Source organism: Rhea pennata, chromosome 27, assembly GCF_028389875.1.
Source record: "Rhea pennata isolate bPtePen1 chromosome 27, bPtePen1.pri, whole genome shotgun sequence".
Classification (NCBI taxonomy): Eukaryota; Metazoa; Chordata; class Aves; order Rheiformes; family Rheidae; genus Rhea; species Rhea pennata.
In genome coordinates, this window is record NC_084689.1 from 360,525 (window position 1) to 383,110 (window position 22,586).

Genomic DNA, 22,586 nt, shown 5'->3' on the forward strand with positions numbered 1-22,586 from the left:
CTACTCACTGGGCCTTGCAAATCTGTTCTCCCATCTTTGACAGACACAAGCTGTGTCTAAATCATTCTAGAACAAAAATTTACTTGAAATCAGTTCACATTCTCCATTGATCCCCAAATGGCTATCCAGATATCCACCAGAGTATTAAAGTAACCATATCATCAGAGCTCTAATTTCTTTGGTGCTTAAGCATACAAACTTTTCTTGAGCCACTAACTTCCTGAGCTCTTGACATTTCTATGTTGCTGAATGCATGCTGAGTGCTTCTGCAGAAAGAAAGTTTTGGGGGCAAAATGTGCAGTGTAACGTTCAGAATACAAGGCAAGTCTTTAGATTCATAGTGAGCAAGAAAACCTTCTGGATGAGTTAACACACCAAATGCAGTGGAGTATTTTAGTGCCTTAGTGCAGTAATTTATCACATTTTACAGGTCAGGACACATCAGCTCTGGTTTGTAGGACCTGGATAAGGCCACCTGCGTTCCCCCCAGCCTGCAGGAGCCTCCTTTTGTGATGGGGCAGGGGCTAAGGCCATAAGTTATTAACCTCTGAAGCTGTGTTTGTTTCCAGCTAGACCTCATTGAGATCTTATCTTATTAATTTAAGCATTTTTTTTGACAGTGTTTGAGGATGGTATTAATGTGAACAATATCACAAGAAATATAAACAAATCCAAGTCAACTCTTGGACAGGATCAGTTGCTTGATAGCTGATATCCTGTAATGAGCTGGAAAAGCAGGCTATCCATTACAAAATATGTTGCCTTTCACATTTATTTCCTCTGGGCTTCTGAGCTTATTCTGCTGTTTTGTTTTGTTTTTTTCCATTCTTTGAGCAAGTACCCTCGGTTTGTCTTTCTTTGCGTTAGTTTGCTGGAGAGGAGAAAGGTGTTTTTGTACAATCACAGCCTAGAGCTCAAAATTGGCTTTTCCCAAAGAGCTTAAGGGATTTAATAACTTAAGAAAAATAACTTAAGCTCCACAGGAGTCTGATACTTCATTAAAGCAAAATTCTGAAGGACTTTGGTGTTTGCTAACTACCATCTGGCTTACTATCACCTACTGTCTTTTATGTGTGTGTGTGTGCGTGAGAGAGAGAGAAGTGTTGCTTTCATTCTCTTAATCAAAAGCTTATTTTTGTAGGAATGGTGCAGTGATGGGCTAAGCCTCCTTTAGGCAGTAACCCTGTGTGTTGCCCCTGCCTGCATGGTTTGCCTGTGCCGTGGGAGCTCTGCTCAGAAACCAGTAGCTGACTGGCTGCTGGTACTTGGGCATCAGCCTTAGTCTGACTCCTGTGTGTTTCTGGCTGACGGTGGGCACCTGGGGTGTTGATACTAGTGGGAGGAAGAGATGCTGCTGAAACCACTTGACTTGTTTGCCCAGCAATAGAGTTGGACCTGGTTTCCCCAAGCGAAAGCCTTCACCCCCATTCTCCGGGGAAACTTTCAGGGCTCTGGGCTTGACAGCATCCTTCTCAGCTCCGTTCTCCCCCTTCTGGGGAGGGGTAGGTGGAGGTTCCCCTCTTGTTAATGGTCTCATTTGTTCCTTGGTGCCTGAATTGAGACATCTGATTCTGTAGCCCTCTCTCTCTCCCACAAAATCAAAACCTTTAAGCTTCTGCAGCCCCCTCGCTGGGCTACGGTGCTGCTTGGCAAGAAACACGTTCAGGTCCAGCTTGAGCACCCACCGAGTCAGGGCTGAGCAAAAGCGTGGTGCAGATGGGTGCCAGAGAAGGGCTGTCTGCCCTGGGGGGCCAAACAGGGGCTGCTGGTGTGAGCCTTGGTCTGAGGGCGAACCTGCTTTGTGTGCAGTGGAAAGCCTTAATCTTGCTCCAGCTTTCCCCATTTACCTACGCGCTTTTCCTGTCCAACACTGGGCGTCAGCGGGCACTGACAGCCCCTGTGCTCCCCCAGGGCTGGTGGGCGGTAGCCCAGCCTGGAGCTGCTGCTCTTCCCTCTGCAGTTGCGTCTTGCCCCCTTGAACTGTTTTGCAGTCTGTTTCCTGAGAAACATCTGTGGATCCAATAGCATCCAGCAAGAGTCCCTCTGCTCCGGACTGCTGGGAAGGAGCTTTATCAGCTCCCGAAGGGAAAGTTTTGACTAACGTTTCTTAAAAATCAACATTTTCTCTGATCCAAAAGGTTTTCAGTTTCCTAGAAAAGAGTGGTAGTGCCTAGGCTTGCTCCTACTGCCTTGTACTGGCATGCTATTGCTGATGGATTGAGCTCTTTTTTGCTGTTTAGGGGAATTGGGGGTGGGGAGTTTTGTTCTTGTGCTGCTGGGCTCAAAGCATTGCTTGTGCAAGCGCAGGAGAAAAACGCACCAAGTCTGTTCACATGGGAGCCCAGGAGGGAGACAAGACGGGAGCAAGGGAGAGCTGGTTTCTCAGCACCATCGGAGCATCTGCACAAGGGACCCCTGGGAGGACGGCGGGGTTGGGCAGCGGAAACGTGGCCGTGAGAAGCGTGCATGGAGCAGGCAGTGGAGGGTGTCCCCATCTGCCCCAGGCAAGCAGGGATGAGACATGCATGAAGGGTGAGCAGAAGGGAACGGGGATCCCGAGTGGGAGACATGGTGATGTTGCTTGTGTATGGGATGAAGGAAAACTCGAGGCTGGATGGATGGACAGACAAGAGGTCTGCTTCTACTGGTGGCTCTGCCACCAACTTGCTCTGAAATCAAGCAGGTCTCGTCACCTCTCTCTGGCTCTAAAACATGCTAGAGTTGTTAAACTTGGCACTCTTGAAGTGAGGGAGATCTATTTTCCTTAACTGTAACTTCTTCCAAGTCTTCATCACTCACATTGGAGGCCACAGCAGCTCCGAGAAATGCTTATGCACATCTTCAATTACTCATAACTTCAAGTATTCTGCAAATCCCAAATCAGAGGAAGTACATCATTAAGCACAGGAGTTTCGGGTAGTTATTAAACTTTCAATGACCTGTTGGGGAAAGTTTCTTTTTTATATAAAGGCCTCTTACAGGATGCTCCACTTTGATTTGGGCCCTCATTTCAGGGTTGAAGCATCAGGTCTCAGTGGGTTCTGTCGGGTTGGGCTCAGCATGCAGGTACCCAGGGGCTCGTGGAGCCGGCAAGGGCTTCCGGGGCAGAGTAGGTGGCACGGGCTGCAGTGGAGCAGCCTTGGGGGATGCCACAGACCCTGCGCGCTTTGCACCCAGGTTTGCAGGTGGGAGAGGCACTAAAGAGAATCTCCATTAGGTGGTAGAAACGACCGACTGGGAGGTTGGTCTCGTTGAGGAGCCTGGAGGAGCACTCTGCGTGAGAGGTGGCTGGGGCCATGGGAAAATCCGGGAAGTGCCTATGTTAACACAGGATGGAAGGAACAAAAACCCCAATGCCATTAATCATAGATTTTGGCTGAATGTGCATATTTCGATGGGCTGGCTGTTTACAAAGAACTTCCCTTGCCATCAGAAGGCCTCAAAGAAATGTCAGATCATCAATCATCCAGCCACCCAACAGAATAAGCAACACGCCTAGTACCAGTAGAGGTATCACTGGAGAGTTCCCGTCCGGGAAGCCGCGGGGTCTGTGCAGACTTTCCCTTTTCTCTGTGGTGGTGCAGGAAGGCGCGAGAGGCCAGGAGCGCCTCCAGCTCCACAGGAGCTTCCTGCGGCCGCACGCAGCAGGATGGGACCCTGGCACAAGCAGGGCCTGTCCCTTTCCCAGTAGCTGGAGAGGAGCCGGGGAGCGATGCCTGACCCGCTGCGGGACCAAGGACAGGCACGGTGTGCATGCCAGGGCCACAGCGCCAGATAACGCAAAGTGGAAAAAATCTTCCACGTGGTAACTGTGACTTTTTCTTTCTGTGCCATAAAGCCAGCCATTGCTGAAACACCCACTTTTTGTTCCCTGTTTTGGGAATACATGCGATCCACAGTCCCGGGGAGCCACATCCAGCTTGGGGCCGAGTGCTTTCTCCTGCCCTCGGGATGCCCCTTTGCAACCTCCCTGTTCGGGAAAGCCAGAGCTCTGGGGCCGGTTGTTCCCGTGTGACCTGGTGCCGCGCAGTGGGGGGGTTTCCAGGCTCTTGGAGCACCAGGACCAGAGATGATGGCAGTCCAGGCAAGTGTTGCCTGTGTCACCAGGGCTGGAGACAGCCCCCACTCGGGGCAGTTTTGCCCCTCGTAATGGGTTTGCTCTTCCCAAGGGTCCCATGTGAGAGCTCTGACTCCAGGCTGGCACTTTCATCGAGCTGCTGCAAAGCTTCGGGGCTGCCGGGCCTGAGGGTGCTGCTCTGACTGCCTTCCTCTGGGTTTTGCCCCAGGGCTGGAGCTGCCCCAGCTCCTGGCCTGCTGCCAGCAAGGGCTGAGCGATGCTGGGTACTGCGTGTCCTGCAGCAGCAGCAGCGTTAGCATCACTTCTGGGGCTGAGTCAGACCCCTCTGCTGCTTGGCCGGGTCCTCAGGCGCCCAGCAGGAGAAGGTGCCTGAGGGGGAACCAGCTGGCCTGGGGGCACAAAGGAGCTGGTGGCCAATGTCCCCCGCTCCCCAACAGCTGGAGGATGGCTGGTCACAGCTGGTCACGCGTTCCAGTCCCCGCTCGGGCTGAGGAAAGGGCCAGTTTTCCCTGCAGGGCAAGTTGAGAGGTACCCGACAAGAGGAGCCAGTCTGCAAGTCCTGTGCTGTACCCAGAGCGTGGGCGAGGCTGGCTGCTGGGAGGCTCTTTGGAAAGCTCTCCTGGACCATGATCCCAAACATCTGGGATGAGCTGGGATGGGATAATGCAGGAGCCCAGCTGGGGAAGGCAACCTGCACTCCCACGTGTGCTGCTCTCTGCCATTGCGCTTAACCTGCTCCACTCTGCAGTGTTCAAATCCCCGGGCTTTGGGGAGATCGGGACTTTCAGAGAGGCGTGCCGCTTTCCAGAGGGTGCACGGCCTGCGGAGGAGGCTGCGCAGCCTCTCCCTGCCTCAGCTGGGCCAGGATACAGAGTCCTGTTCCTGCTGCCCTCAGCCCAGCTTGGCTCCAGCAGCACTGAGGTCCTGATCTTTCATAGCATTTGGTTTTACTCCTAATCTTTGGGGCATATTCCTGCATTTTGCCTCTCCCAGCTCCTCTGTGGTTTGAACCCGGCTCTCACTGCACTGTGGTGGCCGGGACTGACCCATCCTTGCTGCCGGAGCAGAGGATTTTGCCTGTATCAGAGGGGTCTTGTCCTGCTGTGCTGTGGGAGTGTGGGGGCCGCACATGAAGTGTCCCAGCACATCAGCTGGGTGCCTTCAGACCCAGGTGTTCTTCCTGGTGCCAGGCAGCTAACACTGCCGGTGCCGGCAGAGCTGGGCATGTGCGAGAGCCAAACTTTGAGCAGAATTAGAAACTCCCTCTGGAAATACCCTGCTGGTTGGGAGGCCCCGGGCAGCCGGCACTCACAGGGGCGGTTCTTGCAGGGCTTTAAGAAGGGCTGAGGATGGGACTGGCGGCCAGACAGAGACTAGCCCCAGCTGTCATCTTTCCAGCCGTGAGGACAGAGGGAAGGAAGGAGGAAAGGGAAATCGCCTCTTGCTGCTGCCCTGCGCCAGAGGAGAGGCTGCTGTGGGCGATGGAGACGGTGCTGCTCATCCTCCTCGGCTCCCTCTGGGGCTGCAGCGGTGAGTGTTTGGGGGGCCGATAGCTGGGGATGTTGCTCATCCTGCTCTGCCCAAGCCCCAGCCCGCAGCATCAGCTTGGCACAGGGCACTTCCCTTCTCCAGGCTCAGGCCACCCCGCACCCTAATCCCTTCCCCTCCCAGCCCTCCCTGTGGAGCATTTACTCAATGAATGGGCTTGACAGGCTTTTTCCCAGGCTTAAACCTTAGTGAAAATGCTGCAAAAGGGGAAGGAAAGCCCTGCACATTAGGCACGCCTGATCTCCTAGACTTTGGATCCATCTGCAGCGAAATCATTAGGCTAATGAATATCAGCCCAGATCTGAAAGGGTCTGTGTCATCTTTCAGCAGAAAGCAGCCAAAAGCTGCTTTTATCCTTGTTTCTTATATGCTGCAGGAGGACCTGCTCCTTAAGGCTGCTGGCAGGGCCCCCAGTAGCACTGAGCACCCGTGGGAGAGCACCCACAAAGCACATCCCCGAGCCATTCCTGTGGTCCTGGGAAAGCTCCTCTGGGGCTTGTGCCTGGGGCTATTTGCTCATTAAAAGGCACTTTTATACCTTCCTTGTGCAGACACAGATCTCGGATGCGTTACAGAGCAGTAAGGTGTTGTGCTCAGCCGAGATTTGCACCGGTCGCATGCCTGGCTTGCAGCAGTTGTCTGCTGTGACAAAGCACCGCGGTTTCCTCCTCTCCCTCCAGCAGGGCACCCAGCGAGCAAGCTGGTGGTGGTGCCGGTGGAGCCGGTGGTGCCGTACGGGGGCTCGGCTCAGCTGAACTGCTCCCTGGCCTGCCCCACGGGCACTGTGCAGTGGCGGGGGCTGGACACCAACCTGGGCAGCGTTGTCTCCTTCCCCGGCCACAGCGTCCTGCATGTGAGCAATGCCATAGTGGCCATGGAGGGCACCAAGATCTGCCAGGGCACCTGCAGAGGGCAAAGCTACCAGCACGCTGTTAACCTCAAGGTCTACTGTAAGTATCCTTGCATTACACGTGTAATGTAAAGCCCTGAACACCCTGAGGCAAGCAGCTCGCAGGGGGCCTGCGGTGCCCGAAACCATGGCTTGATGTCGGCCGCTCTCCCCGCAGCACTGCCGGACACGCTGCAGCTGGCAGCGCAGCCGGCAGCCCTGGCGCCGGGGCAGCCCACGGCCCTGCGCTGCACAGCGCGGCGCGTGTACCCGCTGCAGGGGCTGGCGCTCGCCTGGTACCGCGGGGACCGGCTGCTGCCGCAGGCAGACCTCGCAGTCGAGGAGACTGAGGAGGAGCTGTTCGACGTTACAACCACGCTGCAGCTGGCGGGGGACGATGTGGCCACCGGAGCAGAGTTCAGGTGCGAGATGACGCTGATCGTCCGGCGGGAGACCTTCACCCGGGTGGCGGCCGTGGCCGTGAGCGCTGCTGGTGAGTGCCGGGTGGGTGCTGGGCACCAAGCGGGCGCTGGGCACTGAGTGGGCGCCTGATGTGCCGATCTCCCCTCGCCCTGCACTGCCTGAGATCCCTTTTGGCTGGAGCGGGGAGCAGCCGCTGTCTCTGCACCGCGTGGTATCTCTCCCAGGAGGCCTGGACCGTGCAGCACGGGCACGGGGACGCTGGGTTTGCTCCTCCTCACGCGTCTCCCTGCCCTGGGGCTGGCTGCGTTGTCGGGGGAGCGGCAGGGGACGGGGACGGCAGGGGCCCCGTGCTGGCCCCGAGCCGCAGTGCAGCCCTCGCGACCCGCTCGGTGGGTCTGTGCTTGCAGCGGAGACGGAGCAGCCTGCGGCCGCGGCCACTTCCCCGGAGACCCCCCCAACCACGCAGGCTACGACGGGGAGCGCCAGCACAGCTGCGTCCGAGGCCACTGCAGCTCTGGCCCCCGCGCAGAGCACTGACGCCACTGCAACCCTGACCGCGACACCACAGGAGCCTGCTGATGAGGCCACCTCGGGCTGGGTTGCTGCCACAACAAACCCCTCCCCGGAGCGCCCTGCTCCGCCGGACAGTGACGCCGGCGTTCCCGCGCTGCGTCCGGCCGCCAGCGCAGCGCCTGGCTCCGGCACCGCGAGCCCTGCCGCCGGGGGCACAGCCCAAGCGCTGGGACCTGTTGCGGGCGACACCGAGCACCGCCGGGGCTCCTCCACCGCGGGGCCGGCTGCCGGCACGGTGCCGGGCTGCAGCCTGCGGATCTGGTCGCTGCCGCCCAACGGCCTGCGGGGCCAGGCCCTGCGCATCGAGTGCCAGGCACAGTGCGGCGAGAATGTCACCGTGCGCTGGCTGAGCACGCCGGTAGCCCTGTCGCAGTACCGGGAGGAGGCAGCGGGCAGCAGCTCTGCGCTGAGCCTGGAGCGCGTGGAGCTGCGGCACCAGGGCCGCTACCAGTGCGCGGTGCTCAGCCGCCAGGCCCCGGTGGCCAGCCTGCAGCTGGCCGTGTCCACCGGTGAGTGGCGGACGGCGGTGCCTGAGCTCGGCCCGGGGCTGGGGGATGCGTGCGGGGAGGAGAGCGCCCGGGAGCGCGGGGCTGTGCTGGGAGGGATCCGTGGAGCTGCTCCCCATCGCCTGGCCCGAGCCCACTGCTCTGGCTGCGCTCGGGGCTTTGCTCCAGACGCGTATCTGCTTTTCCTACTGCCTGTAGCTCCTTCTGACCTACACTATGAACACCAAGGTCCAGCCCTGCTCACACACCCCACACGCATGTGCATGCACATCTCTGCAGGGCCAGCAAACGTGCGCTGCAGCAAATTGCGTTAGTGCTGTGGGGAGATGTCGTGCTCAGGCTGGGTATTTGCTGTCACAGGCAGTCTGGCAGCAATTTTAAGTCCCTCTTGTGTCTTTGCAGATACATTCAGCACCAACCCTGACATAGCCGTGGGGACAATGGTCTCGCTTTTGGGACTGATAGTGACTGCAGTCACAGCTCATCGCCTGTGGAAACGATTCAAATCACAGTATGATCTGTCCTAAGAGTGAGACCTGCCTGCAGGTGCCCACAGCTCTCCAGATCAGTCCCAAGTGCTGTCCTTTCCGCTGCTGGACCCAACGGGCTCCCAGGGGAGTGGCGCATCCAACGGTGCCAGGCTGCCTGACTCACAGTGAAGGGCCAGGGTTGCTGCTGGGTGCAGCGTGCTGCTATGAGACTCGAGAAAAGAGCAGAAGCGTCTGTGATGATGGACAGGTCGGAGGTGTTCTGGCCCCATCACAGCTCTCAGGCTGGGACACTTCTCAGCGGCTCTGCGAAGGCGGCTATGCACCTCGCAGGGCAGCCCAGCCCCTCTGGAGGGGCCAGTGGGCTCCATCGCATATGGCCATCCCAACAGCCCAGAGACCGACAGCAAATCCTCTCTGTTCAACAAATGTGTTGGGACACCGCAGTGGGAGGTGCGGTGGGTAAAGTTGCAAATAATCCGGGTGTTGAATATTGAGTGAAGAGGCCAGTCCTGAAGAGCCTGTGGTAAGGGCGGGGGGCAGTTTCTAATAAAGGTTTTTGTGGTTTTTTTTTTTTTCTTTATTTTTAGTCTGCATCTCAAACAAATTTCCTTCTGGTCCTTTGACTATTGCCTGTCCTCTTTTTGGGCTGTGTCTGTGCAGGGGATTTGGGCATATATTTATGCCCAATCATTTGGCCAAGGAGTGTCTGAGGTCTGAGCACACTAGCCTCACAGAGCATTTGGGGTGCATCAGAAAACCATGGGCAGTGCTGAAGTATAAGCCCAGGCCCAGGCCCAGGCCCAGGCCCAGGTACTGACCCAGCAGAGCTGGTGTTCACACCTGGTGCTCCAGGACAGAATAGCCTCCTTGACAAAGCAGAAAACCCCACCTGTGCACTCCTCCGCTCTTCATCCCTATCCCTTTGACAGGGTGGCTATTCTTCTCCAAGCCAGCTTACACAACTTCAGTTTGGAAATCCCAAAGGCTGGGACTTAACTCACCATGTGCGACTTTGAGAAGAAATTTCTCAATGCAAATGCTACAATCTGTGGCTGGAAAGCTTCAGGTCTAAAAGGTGCTGTAATAGTAGAGTCAGCTAAGCTTTGCGTATGAAAAGAATTTGGACCAAGAGGAAGAAAGTGGGTGTGGGAATTGCACCCAGATACTTGTGCTAAGTCAAGAGCTGCTCCAGCAAAGGGCATCCTGCCTCCCTCCTCCGGCCAGGAAGGATGGATCTGCCGATCTGTGTTTACTCGTGCAGGTGATTTGTCTCCCCTGCAGGGAGACTGTTGCTCGTCCAGCGCAATGGTCCCTGAAGCGTGGCCCGCGGATGGCCCAGCTCTGCCACAACACTGAGGTCCCCAGCCTGCGTGTGCCAGCTGGGGGGCAGCAGGGACCTCCTGGGCAGGACGGGGCTGTCGGCTGCATTCACAGCACTCTGCCATGCGCTGGAAAGGCGCCTCAGCTCTCACAGTTGATGGCGCTTGCTAGAATAAACATGTAGTTCCTGTTTCTTGTGATGAAAATGACGCAAAGATTCCCCATGTTTATGCGTGCCCTGTGCCCAGAGTGGAGTCCAGCACCAAAATGAGCTAGCTGGGACACTGGCGGCACCTCAGCGGTGAAGGAAGGACATCCCTTGAGTGCAAGAGACCAGAATGTCCCTACCTCTCGGCAGTGACCCAGGTCACCTTAGGGCAGCAGTTCTAGCCGTGAAAAGCAGAAGCGCTCGCGCGCGGAGCGAGGGGCTGGCACAAGCCTCTTGGCTCGGGAGCACCCTGTGACGGTGGCAGCCCCGGAGGCAGCAAAGCCACCCGGCCTTTAGCCAACTCCTCCGCCCCGTCGCCTCCAGGACCTTCGCTGCATGAGGGCCAAGGGAAGCTGCCTCCCCCCGTCTGTAGAGACCACGTCGTTTATTAGCCTGTTTGCTACAGAGGCAGAGGAAACACTCGCAAGAACTTCAGTCCGCAGCCCAGGGGTGTCCCCAGGCTTCACCTCCGCTTGGGAGAACGTGAGAGGAGCCCCGGGAGGCTCCGAGGAGCCTCCGCGCCCGCGGCAGGCCCGCAGCCGCCGCTCCCTCCCCGCGGAGGCGGGTCTCTAAGCTTCGCGCCCTCCCCTTCGGGCGACCGCGCCGCCCGGAGCGCGACCTCGCGGGGGAAAGGCCGCAGCGGGCAGGCGCCGGGCGCAGCCGCCGCCGCGCGAGGCTGAGGCCACCGAGCGGGCGGAAGTGGGCGCGCGTCAGAGGGCAGCGACCGGCGCGCGCCCCCTGCTGAGGCCGGGGCAGCTGCCCGCAGTAGCTATGGCGGCCGGGCAGGCGGGTGCAGTCTGCCCCCATGCGCGCCTTCCTGCCGGCCTGTGGCGGACTGCGTCGCGGGAGGGAAAGGCCAGGAAGAGGCAGGTGTCGGCGCGGCCCCCGCTGCGTTGGAACAGCCAGGGCTACGGAATCGGTGCTGAGGGATGCGTCGCCCATAGTCAAGATGGCGCCCCGCACGGCTAGCGGCGGCCGAACATGGCGGCAGCCAGACGCATTTCCGCCAGCTGATTGTCTGCAGGGGACCAAGATGGCGGCGCGCTCGCGTTCCGCCCCTCCCACGGATTGGCTGCCAGCGTGCAAGATGGCAGCGCGGGGGCTTCCTGCCCCGGCGGAACGGCGGCCCCCTGGCAAGATGGCCAGAACAGGGCTTCGTTGCCCGCAGCCAAGATGGCGGCGTACGAGAAGCGGCGGGCGGCGGCTGCCCCGGCAACGGGCGGTGGGCTCCCGGAGCCGGCGCGCGCGGGGGCGGCGGCCCGCGGGCTGGGCACCGAGGCAGAGTTCCTGCTGCAGGCGGGCGTGACCGCCATGGTGCGGGAGGCGCTGCTGAAGGTGCTGGAGGCGCGGCCCGCGGAGCCGGTCGCCTTCCTGGCCGACTACTTCGAGAAGCTGGTGCTGAGCAGCCCCGGTGCGGGGGGCGAGGCCGCCGCGGAGCCCCCGGGGCTGCCGCAGCGCCTGGCCCGGGCCCTGTGGTACGTGCGTCTGGCTCATCATTCGCACAGGTGCGGAGCGGGGAGCTGCGGACTACAACTCCCGGCGTGCCCCGGGGGCCGCGGCCTGTGCTCGCGCCGTGGGGCGCGCGCGGAGCACGCTGGGAGTCGTAGTTCGGGGGGAGCGTGGGCGGCGTGAGGGTGGTGGCGGCCATGCGGCGGCGGCTGAGGTGTGTTTGCCCCGTGTCGCGGCAGGACGGCGTTCAACAACAACGTGGGCATGGCCTACGAGTGCCTGAGCGCCGGCGGCCGGCGGAAGCGGCCTGGCGTCGATGGGCGGCTGTACAGCGAGCTGCTGCGGCGGATCTGCCAGCCGGGGGCCGTGCCCGAGGACGTGGCGGCCACGCTGCTGCAGAAGATCCAGTGCCGGGACCACGAGGCCGTGCCCTTCGACGTCTTCCGCTACGGCGTGCTCACCAGCTTCGTGCTGCTGGAGTTCGCCGCCAAGGCCGGCACCCTCTACGACGTGCTGGACGGCGGCTCCGGCCCGGCTGACAGGCGCGTCTGCCAGGCCGTCCTGCGCACGCTGGAAGACGCCCTTGGAGCCAGCGACTTCTCCGTGCCCATCCGCTACCTAGAGGCCGGCTCCAAGCTGGGCCCGGACTGTTTGGCCTTGGCCATGGACCGAGCGCTGCAGGAGAGGAAGCTGAGCATCGCCATGAGCAGGGAGGAGTTCCTGAAGAAAGCCACGGCCTTGTTTGTTACAAAAGTCAAACCCATTGACTAATGTTTCCGGGTGGGAGCATTGCTCACCGCTTTCATTTTTAAGTTCCTTAAGTGCTTCAATCAGAGCAGCCTGTTTGGAGGAAGCTTCAGTTCCTGGACCTAAGCTGGACCGTAAGGCACCAGTGGGCTTGTCCTGCTCTTTGCTGCAGAGCCCTGGATGTGCTTGACTAGAGATTGCAGATTTTCATCTTTTATCCCCTGTTTTGAGTGCTTTGAATGAACAGTCACCTTTAGCACCTGGTGTTTCCATATCCAGGTCTGTCTGTCCTAGCTGTAGCCCCTCTTCATTTACAACTGGCATTAGTAACTTTTCTTAGGTTTTTAACTGGGAGCTTGCAAGGAGGCCTGTAAACTGTAGGACAATGTTAGCAATCAAAAAGGAGCCTAAATGGGCTAAGTGTGGGGCTGGTACTCCAGTTATCCTCCATTTTCATTCTAATGCTGACAGTGTCATATTTGTGCAGCTTCAGCAGAGAACTTAATCTCTGCTTTTGGGTCTGTTTTCCCCCATCCTATAAAATGGAGGATGATGCTTATCTACCTCACAGACTACTGTGAGGATTTGCAGGTTGATACTGGGCTAATATAAAGTGTGGTGTAAAGCATTATTCATTATGCATTTAAAACATTTTGCTTAGAAGGTGAACAATGGTTGGCTGGAAAACAGTCCTCATTAGGAAGATCTGCTAGCCAAAAAGTCGATTCTGCCTTGGCCAATAACTGAGTTGTAAAGCTCACATTGGCAATAAACTATCCTTAGTGTTTCATTGTTCTGTACTTACTAAAATGCCTTTGGCTTCTGCAATTATCTATACTCTGAAAATTAAAACTCATACTTGACTAATGACTTTTCAAGCAAAGCTGCACAGTACTACTGATTTGATAATCTGAGACTTTAAGCACCAAGTAGAGTAAAAACAAAACAAACTCCATTCCCTTAGAGTTCGTATTTTGCTTTTAAACAGAGAAGGTTTTTGAATCATATATTATTTATTTGAATCTGTCCATGCTGATTATTTATACCGTGTCAATTATTGGTTTACTGTAATATATTAAAGCTTTTTTATTATTATTAAGTGGCAAACTTGTTTACTGCTTGGTAATACTTAGTGCCAGATAAATTTCAAGTGCTCAAATCTTGAAGCAGTCTCTTTCTTTAAGGATTCACTGTTTTCAGCCTCTGGCAGCCTGCTCATCTGAAGATACAGTAGTGTAAAGCACTTGTGCTTACTGTGAGGAAGAAAATTTTTTTGTTATTTGGAATGGATGTTTTGATCCCTGCAGGCGTTGTCTGTCTGAATGAGTGAGGCAGGGAGAGGGCAGTAGCCCAAACCAGCCTGTGAAGCGAAGCTCCGAGGCAGTGGTTTGGTGGTTCCTGAACAGAAGTGCAGGTGAACAGGTGATGAGATGCAGCACAAGGAGAGAGGAACCAGCTGTGCTGGAGAGCTTCTTCCCAGCTGGGGCTGCTCTGAGAGCAGCCTCTGCTTCAAATCCAGACTGTGAGTAAATCTGACCTGGATGTTGCCTAAGTGCCAGTTATGTGCCTCCTCATTCTTGGGAGCAGCTGCTCAGCACTGTTGCTGTGTCTGTGAGTGTGTGTGTCTGTGTGTGTCTGTGTGTCTGTCCCCACTCAGTTTTCCAGTTTGATTGGATTTGAAAAACAGATGCCCTTTTTAGTGATGTGAAACAGAGCAGGGCTGTCACTAGTTCTGGATATTTCAAGGTGCGTGCTCAAAGTGAGGAGGGAAACAGGGTGGTTTCTGCTGCTATAGCTTACAGAATTGTCGGTGCTGAGGCCGGCCTGCCTGTCTTGTGGGAGTAGAAAATAGGGTTATTAAAACAAACCTTTCCTGTGTTTTGCAGTTCTTCACTGGGTGAAAAAAAAAACTGTAAGCATCTTATCTTCCACTAGACTGCAGGGAGTAACCAGAGTGTTGCAGAGCAAGTGGTTGCTCTTCTCAGGGGTGCTCAAAAAGCCAAATCAACAGTACCGTTTTTCTTATTACTAGGCGATTTCCTATTCTTGTATAAGCAATCAGTGTTGCTGTACTCTGCCTTGTAAATTGCCGTAAAATATTACATAACTGTAGTAATTGCACTTAGTGCTTCCTCCTAGCTGCCAGGTATAATAATCTAGCAAAATGTAAACCACTTTACTTGTGCTAAAGCCTGATGTGAAGCAGCATGACTGCGTTGTAAACATCAGCAAGGACTCTGGTGTTACCGTCTGCAAAGTGAAGTGCTGCTTGGTGATCCAGCGAGCACGCTGGTGTGTTACGGTGTGGATGGTTTCTTCTGGCCCTCAGGAAATGATAAATGCAGAGACAACAAGGTGATAGCCTAAAAGCAGTTGTTTAGGCTGAGGGAAAACCTTTGATAAATCGTTCATATATGCAATATTGTTTATGTTTGACTGGTGTGTTGTAAGACACCAGAAGCGTTTAAAGGAGGTCTTAAAACACATGCCATGAAGATGCCAGGAGGTTCTGGCTGCAGCAGGGACAAGGAGGCTGCTGGGTTTGTGCCCCCCGCCCCGCGGCAGGAGGCTCTGCTGCCCCTTGGCCCCTGGAAAGGCGACTGGGGGGTCAAACGTGGGAGAAACGGCTCTGGGGGCTGCTCCCTTCAGCGCCAGCCCCGCAGAGCAGGGCCTCTCCCGGAGGAGCCTTCCGTGGCTTTCGTACGGGTGAGCCCCAGGCCGGGCCGTGGGGCGGGGAGGCCCCGGGGGTCGCGGGAGGCCTCCGGGAGGGGGGGTGGAGGCCGGGCCGTGCGGCGGGGAGGCCCCGCGCCCTCCCCGCCCCCCGCTGAGGTAACAAGGCCCTCGCGGGCTGCCGTCATGGAGCCCCGCCCCGCCGCGCGCCGGCAGCCGCGCGCTCATTGGCCGGCAGTGCGCGGGGGGCGTGTCCCGCCGAGGCCCCGCCCCGCGCGGGCGGACTACAGCTCCCGTGGTGCCCCGCGCGCGCGGCTCGGAGCGGCGCGCGGAGCCGCAGGAGCCGTCGCCGCCTCCCCGCGGCCTGGCCCGGCCCGGCGCGGCGCGGCGCGGCGCGGCCCGCCCCGCCCGGCATGGCGCGGCCGCTGGTGCCCAGCTCGCAGAAGGCGCTGCTGCTGGAGCTCAAGGGGCTGCAGGAGGAGCCCGTGGAGGGGTTCCGGGTCAGCCTGGTGGACGAGGGGGACCTCTACAACTGGGAGGTGGCCATCTTCGGGCCCCCCAACACCTACTACGAGGGCGGATACTTCAAGGTGCGCGGCCGGGGCCCGCGGGGGCGCAGCAGGGGCCCCGCCGTCCGCTGCCGTGTCAGCAGGCCGCGGGGCCGGTGCCCCGCCGCCGGGACGCGGGCAGCCGGACGCGGCGGGGAGACGCTGCTGCGCCGCCGCTGGGGGTTGTTCCAAGCGGGGCGAGGGGGTGCCGGCACCCGAGCGCGCCGGGCTGTGCGAGGGATGTGTGCGCTCTCCAGGCGTTGCGCAACTTGCGCGGCTGTTTTCTTCCTCTTTCTCTTCCTCCCTCCTCCTCTACGTGCTCTTCTGCCTTCATGCTGTCGCTGGCTGGGTGGAGAGGCACGGAGCGAGTGAGTCGGCCCTAGGGCCAGCTGTGGTCAAAAAACTCGATGTTTTTTTTTTTGTTTGTTTGATTGGTTTTGGGTTTTTTTTTTTTTTTTTTTTTTTTTTTTTTTGTAGAGTTGTGGCGGGCAAGTCAGATGCTCCAAAGATGGGTATTACCTCCTCAACAGAAATAGAGTCTTTTCCATAGTCTTTTCTTTTGGCCCTCAGTGGGAAGCTCTCAAACCATCCAGGAAGTGTGCTATTTCAGTTGCACCCTTTCAAGTAGCTCACAATCCTATTTCATACCTGAGAGTTTTCAAACTCAACAGATGTGCTCCTTGACAGTAGGTCAGGCTCCCTGTGTGAGAGGAGAGGGAAGGGACCAAGTCCCCTCTTTTCAGCTGGTGATGGTGTCAGCCTCTCACACGAAAGCAGTGCAGCTGCTTTCAGAGCCCCTCTGGGACCGTCTTGCCTCTGGAAGATTTTGTTCTGATCCTCTCCAGGACAACAAAGGGGATTACTCAGAGAAGTTCAGCAGTGTGACCACAGCACAAGGCCTTGTGTTGTGTGCCTGTGCTGCTCTGAGCCATATGAAGCTTCATGCACACACACAAAGTGTGTTAAACCTCATCCTCTGTTTCGTTTTTCCTTCTTTCTGCCCCTTCTTTTGTATTGCAGAGAACAGAGTAGTCAAACAAAGGGCTACATTGGAAGGCATGGAGGTACTGTACTTAAAGAGACAGAGCTGCAGTAATTCCTATCACTCCCCACAGATATGAGGCTTCTTTGACTCACGATAAGATCAGCTTATGCCACAGGACTGAATCTGTCAGGGTGAAAGGGGGGTCAGGGGGCAAAGACATTTCAGCTAAGGATCAGATTTGGGGCAACAGGGACGAAGACAGATGTCTCTCTGCCTTCTACACTAATCTTTTAATGGCTATTAGCTGATGGCTGGTTTAGGCAGCGTTGTGTATTCTTGAGGCTGTAATTCCAGAAGCATCCAAAGCCTAGTCTGCGATTACCTTTCTGAATGGGGCCTGCGTTAGGTCTGTGGGTCTAGCTCCAGGGAGGAGAAAGGATGCGAGAGAGAATAGCTCTGAATTGCTGGGAAGCCTTTGCTGAGTGGAGCAATTTTAGCTGGCACTGTCACTTAACAGACCTAACTTCTGAATTTGCTTGCACAAGACTTGAGAGAGCAAGAAATGGTTGAAAGTTACTATGTGTTTTAAATCGTAATCTCACTGAGTTTTTCTGTTTGTTTCTGGATGTTGGCCTTTTTGGGAACACTAGCTAAATCTTGTTCTGGAACTTAGCTTCCAGAGACTGGAAACACTCAGAAAGCCCAAACGTTCACGACAGCTTTTGCTGCAATGTGGAGAGAAGTTCTCTCTACCTTGTGGGGGAGTGTGGTGCAGATGGACTAGACTAGCGGCCCCTGCAGGGATGTTGTTGTATTTCTCCATGCTGCCTTAGGAGCAGATTTGTCTTCTTACTGTCTCCTTGGCTTACTTTAATCTTTCTGTCCTTGTGGCGCATGCCTGCAAGGGAACCCAACTGTGAGGCTGTTGTCTTGGCTTGAGCTAGATGTGTGGACTGCTGCATGGTGTTTATGCACATCTATTTTTAGCACCTAAACTATGCAGTGTGGCCAGTTTTGACTTTGTTTTTTTCAGTGGTGACCAACTATTTTTAGAGATTTACCAATGTATGTTAATCACAGTGCCAAAGAGTTTTGGGGATTTTTTTCATTTAAGCTCTGATAAAAGGTAGAAAGCATTTTTTCTGATGATCCAGGTGTGGCCTTGTCTCTCTCAACAAGAAGAGGGAATAATCTGCCCTCTAAGACTTCTGACTTTGCTCTGCCTACTGTTTGGTTTTGTTCAGGTGTATTGCTTGGTCTCAGCTTTCAAATCCCATTTACATTCTTATAAACATCAAGCTTGTACGTCACCACTGTGTTTTTGTCATCTAGAAACAGCTTGGCCTTGTTGTCAGCTCTGCTGCCATCAATGTTGGTATGCAGCTGGGGAAGTAAACATGTGGGGATTTGTTTTGGACAGTCAGACTAGAAGGACAGGCGTTGTGAGCTCAATGGGCATTGCGAGCCCCGCGCTGTTCGTAGGGCATGCTGGCTCCCTCCATGTTGGTCATGTGGAGATGCTAACTGCAAAATGAGGAGGAAAGGGAACTGCTAACAAAGGTGGAATTTGTTTCTAAAGGCCTTGGGTGAGAATACTATCCAGGGAGTAGCCTAAAGTGCTTATTTGTTTTCTAAGTAGCAGAGAGGTGCTGAGCTTCCCTCACTGTCCCTGTTAGGGACACATGACTGTACTGATGTCTACAAGTTCCCTTGCCTCCTGTGTGTGGAAACTCATTCCAGGGTTGTAGGGATTTGCCTTTGAGAGAAACCTTGACATCTTGACAGCTTCATCCATTCTTAGTATTGTTTTCTCTCTGCTTTGCCTGAGTATCATCACACCACAATTACTAGCGTACTGAAAATAGATGTGAATGTTGTTTTAGCAGTCTCTGGACTGGATTGTTCAGGGAAGGGAACCACCACCTGGAGATCCCCGAGCAGAAATGAGCCTGGCAATTTTCTCATAGCTATCCCACCATGCTGCGCAGGGGAGATGCACCTTCTCAAGGCAGCAATGGCTCAGAGCTCCTGATGCTGACATCAAATGCATGACACCCTCTAGAAGAGGACCACTGGTGTTAGTACAGATGGGCCCTGGTGGAGGAGAGGCTGTGGGGCAGCCTGGTGGTGAGAGGGGAGGTCACAAAGCACTGCTGCACTCTGCATGCCTGTCCTCTGCTCAGGATTGATATGAGTGACCTAGATCATCCCAGCCTACACCCTGTGTTCCTTCCAGAGCTGTAGTGCTCAGGTCCTGGAAACCCACAGAGCCAACTGCCTGTTCTCTTTGCTCACTGCAGGGGCAGGGGAGACACTGCAGAACTAGCAGAGAACCCAGGCAGGGAGTGGTGCTCTGCTCGTGCTTCTGCTCTCACCCCTTGGCCTACTTCCTCCTGCTTGACAGGCTGTAAAAATAAATACATAAATTAAATAAAAGATGCCTTGATGACTGTAAATGCATGGACATTTGAGGGTTAGCCCTGGCCTGGGAGGTGGAATGGCATTGCCCTGGTTACTTCATCAGTGGCACAGGAAGAAGCTCACCTCCTAAAGGACTGCCAGCAGATACAAAGGCTCTGTCTCCACTGGAATACAGCTGGACTTGGCAGAGGTTTCTTTGCCCTGGTGATATCAGGATATCTGTGGGCCTCCTTCCCTTCCTTCTCACCATCTAACATTAACTTCTCTATATTTCTTTGCAGGCTCGTCTCCGGTTCCCCATTGACTACCCCTATTCTCCTCCTGCCTTTAGGTTCTTAACCAAAATGTGGCACCCCAATATCTATGAGGTAGGTCATCCAGGACAATGTGGCAGCTTCTGAGACAGATAGGGAGAACATGAACCTATTTACTACAAAGCTGTGGAATGAAAACCCCAGCCTTTGTCATGGACGCAGTGTTGGAAACCCCATGCCTTTAGAGGTTATTGCCTGGCATCAGAAATGCAGCTAACCTAGGTTTACTGTCTCCTGTGACAGCCTGTCGTCTTTCCTGGCACTGGTTTCCAGGGTTAGTCAGACTTTCCAGGCTTGAAAGCTGCCACGCTTGGCTAGTTGAGGGATTGTGCTTAAGCCAAATGTGGATACAGGGCAAGCAAGAGATCTGTAGGGTCCTGCAGTTGCATGCTTGCAATGAAAGCTGCTTGGAGGGCTTTGGGATATGTGGGGTTGGGTTGTGTCAAGTGAGTGCCAGGAGGGCTGTGTAGTTGATAGCTAGGCAGCCTTGTCTGTACTGTATTATCAGTACAGGATGCTTGCCTGAAGGTGCAGTATTGTAGCTGGGGCAGGCGCCTCTGCTGTCCCTTCTTAGGGACCAAAAGCTCCTGGCTGGGATTTTCTCACCTGGTTTAAGCTAAAGTGAAGAGCATATAGGGTACTGAGTACAGAGTTTTGAACTGCTTGTGGAAGGTGCTTGGGGCAGCAGTTCCTAAGGAACCCGTTCCACTCATGTTTTCAGACTGGTGATGTCTGCATCTCAATCCTCCACCCACCTGTGGATGATCCGCAGAGTGGGGAGCTGCCGTCTGAGCGATGGAACCCAACCCAGAATGTGCGGTAAGGACAGTGTTGGGATGGATCTGGGGAGCGCCGGCAAGGGTTCATCTGGGGCAGGAGTGTAAAAGACAGGGGAAATTGAGACTTCTTTCCACTCCCAAAGCCTGCAGGAGATGCCTTCTCCTTACTTCTGAGGTTCTTGAAAGGCTGTCTGGTGCTCAGGCTGTGGACTCTGAAGGACAGTTAAAAGTAGCACAGGAGTATGTGTGAGTGGAGTAGCCTGTGCATTGCTCTCCTCTGCCTTGCCCAGGGCAGGACATCCTCTGCTCCTGTGAAATATGCCCTCACAGGTGGCCAGCACCAAGCTTTCCCGTGACCCATGGGATGCAGTGGCACTGTGACACTCAAGGCTGGCTGGTATTTGCTGGAGTGCAGGCAGTTACTCACTGATCCACCTTGGCTCTTACCTGCTGCTGTTTATTGTTTGTCAGGACCATTCTTCTGAGCGTGATCTCACTGCTGAATGAACCCAACACATTTTCTCCGGCCAACGTAGACGCTTCAGTGATGTACCGCAAGTGGAAGGAAAGTAAAGGGAAGGATCGGGAGTATACGGACATCATCAGGTGCGTAGTGAGCTGAGCCCAGGCTCAGCAGAACTGGTGCTTAACTAAGGGGAGAGGATGTTTGTAAGTAGAGCGGAGGGCAAGTGCATCAAAAACAATCTAAGATCTCTCCTTTTCTTGCTGTAAGGAACAGCAACACTGCAGTGCTGAAAAAAATTCTAATTAAGCTGTGATCTTGTAAGACACAGCAGGTCCTAGGATCTTGAGGGCATTTCTGCCCTGTTTGCTCCCATCTACTGGCTGGTAGGAGGAAGGATTCTGGCTCTGAGCTTGGCTTTTTGAGAAGTTTGGCTGGGTTATGTGCCTAGCTCTGGTGTCAGGTGAAGCCCTGGCTCTTTTCCACTCCAGAGCTGGGGATCTGGATATGCAGCCGACTTGCCAGCACTGCCCTGCTGTCAGGGTTGCATCATGGGACTGGCACTTGGAGACTCAGCTACAGACTGGCCAGGCTTGGCGTAATGGCAGGAGGATGCCCTCAGCACGTGGGGCATGTTATCGTGCAGCCACAACAGCGCTCTCCCTGCCTTGTCCTTGCCAGTCTTGTGACAGTGCAGGCCAACGACTCTTGAGCTGGGCATGTGGGGGAAGAGCTCTGTCCTCATACTCTTACTGGGCATCCCGAACAGGTTAAGCAGCACAGGGTTACCAGGACATGCCCCATCAGAGCTGCTCTATTCTCACTCCTCCTGGTTCTCACCCCCATAGGAAGCAAGTCTTGGGAACAAAGGTTGATGCTGAGCGGGATGGTGTGAAGGTCCCCACCACTCTGGCAGAGTACTGTGTGAAGACCAAGACTCCAGCCCCGGATGAAGGTTCAGACCTCTTTTATGATGACTATTATGAAGATGATGAGATGGAGGAGGAAGCAGACAGTTGCTATGGTGATGAGGATGACTCTGGCAATGAGGAATCTTGATGGCCTTCTGGCAGTTGCAAAACTTATTATAAACTACTGAATTTTACCTCAAATAGGACAAACTGGTTTGAATTTTGGATATGTCAGCCCTGAAATTAACTCTCTACCTCGCAGGGTTCTGCTGTTGTAAAGGACAATACACCAATGTCTTTAAGAAAAGAAACAAAAAAAGAAAAAAACAGAAAAAGAAAACAAAAAGCACCCAAACCCTATTTTATAAACTTCCTACATGTGGTGTAGGGGGAAGGGAAAGTCACATTGAGGCAATCACAGATCCACAGTAACTGGGGAGCCAATGGCCCTGGCTAGATTGAGGAAGACAGAAAAAAATGGTGTTGGCTGCCACTTTTTTGGGGGCGTGCTTGACTGGTCTTGAGTCCTGCGTGGGAGAAACGGTTTCAGGAGGCTGTGGAGCTGATGAATAGCCACTTTGGGTGGGAGGTGCGTGAGCTTTTATGTAGCTTTCTACAGCCTTTAAGCTATCAGAGTGGAAACGGTGTCAGGGTAAATGTTGCCTCCCTCGTGCTGCCTGGGGCTTCGGCCTTTCCCTGGTTTGGCTGTACTGCCGCGCTCCTGGCCACTAGAAGGAGCAGTCGGGCACTGCTGTGGCTCAGGCCGGCTCCTGTGTGGGACTTTCCTGCCACTTTCTCCCATGGCACCTGCTTCCGTGTGGAGCCAGGCCCCAGGGTGGGCAGGAGCTGGAGCACTCCGGGCAGGATGTCCAGCACAGCTCTCGGGCACTGGTGCAGGGAGGGGCAGTTTGTAGTTTTTAACTAGCTGGGAGGGGTGGGGTAGTTCTGAATCTTTCTGCTTCTCTCTCTCTCTTTCTTTTTTTTTTTTGGAAACTATTTAATAAAGTACTTTAAGTGAACAACTGTGTTGTGCATGGGTGGCTGAGGCTCAGCCTTTCCCTGGTCTGTGCCTGGGCTGGAGAGGTTTTGATGTCAGCCTTGGACAAGTTCTTTGCCTGATGTTTGCAGCCCTGGAGGAGAGGTGCAAGCTGAAAGGCAGGGGGGCTGGGAAGCTGGGTCTCCCCAGGCTGTGGATTGGAGCTGGGTAGCAGGCTTTGAGTCCTCCAGGAAACCTCTTCCCTCCCTCCCCAAGCCTGCAGAGGG

General features: G+C 55.2%; 3 protein-coding genes across 3 annotated transcripts; all 3 read left to right on the forward strand.

The window, feature by feature from the left end:
- The first annotated feature begins 5,507 nt into the window (after positions 1 to 5,507).
- MADCAM1 (mucosal vascular addressin cell adhesion molecule 1) lies at positions 5,508 to 9,063 on the forward strand. Its single transcript, XM_062596351.1, has 5 exons — positions 5,508 to 5,608; positions 6,307 to 6,576; positions 6,694 to 7,008; positions 7,346 to 8,020; positions 8,420 to 9,063. Exons 1-5 carry the CDS (start codon positions 5,560 to 5,562, stop codon positions 8,542 to 8,544), a joined length of 1,434 nt encoding a protein of 477 aa, XP_062452335.1. The 5' UTR covers positions 5,508 to 5,559; the 3' UTR covers positions 8,545 to 9,063.
- Positions 9,064 to 11,209: 2,146 nt separating this feature from the next.
- Positions 11,210 to 13,362, forward strand: TPGS1 (tubulin polyglutamylase complex subunit 1). The gene is made up of 2 exons (XM_062596271.1): positions 11,210 to 11,541; positions 11,725 to 13,362. The coding sequence occupies exons 1-2, from the start codon at positions 11,210 to 11,212 to the stop codon at positions 12,254 to 12,256; spliced, it is 864 nt and encodes a 287-aa protein (XP_062452255.1). The 3' UTR covers positions 12,257 to 13,362.
- A 1,926-nt stretch (positions 13,363 to 15,288) lies between these two features.
- On the forward strand, positions 15,289 to 22,345 carry CDC34 (cell division cycle 34, ubiqiutin conjugating enzyme). The gene is made up of 5 exons (XM_062596379.1): positions 15,289 to 15,492; positions 19,138 to 19,224; positions 19,892 to 19,989; positions 20,421 to 20,555; positions 21,261 to 22,345. The coding sequence occupies exons 1-5, from the start codon at positions 15,316 to 15,318 to the stop codon at positions 21,469 to 21,471; spliced, it is 708 nt and encodes a 235-aa protein (XP_062452363.1). The 5' UTR covers positions 15,289 to 15,315; the 3' UTR covers positions 21,472 to 22,345.
- Positions 22,346 to 22,586: the final 241 nt, after the last annotated feature.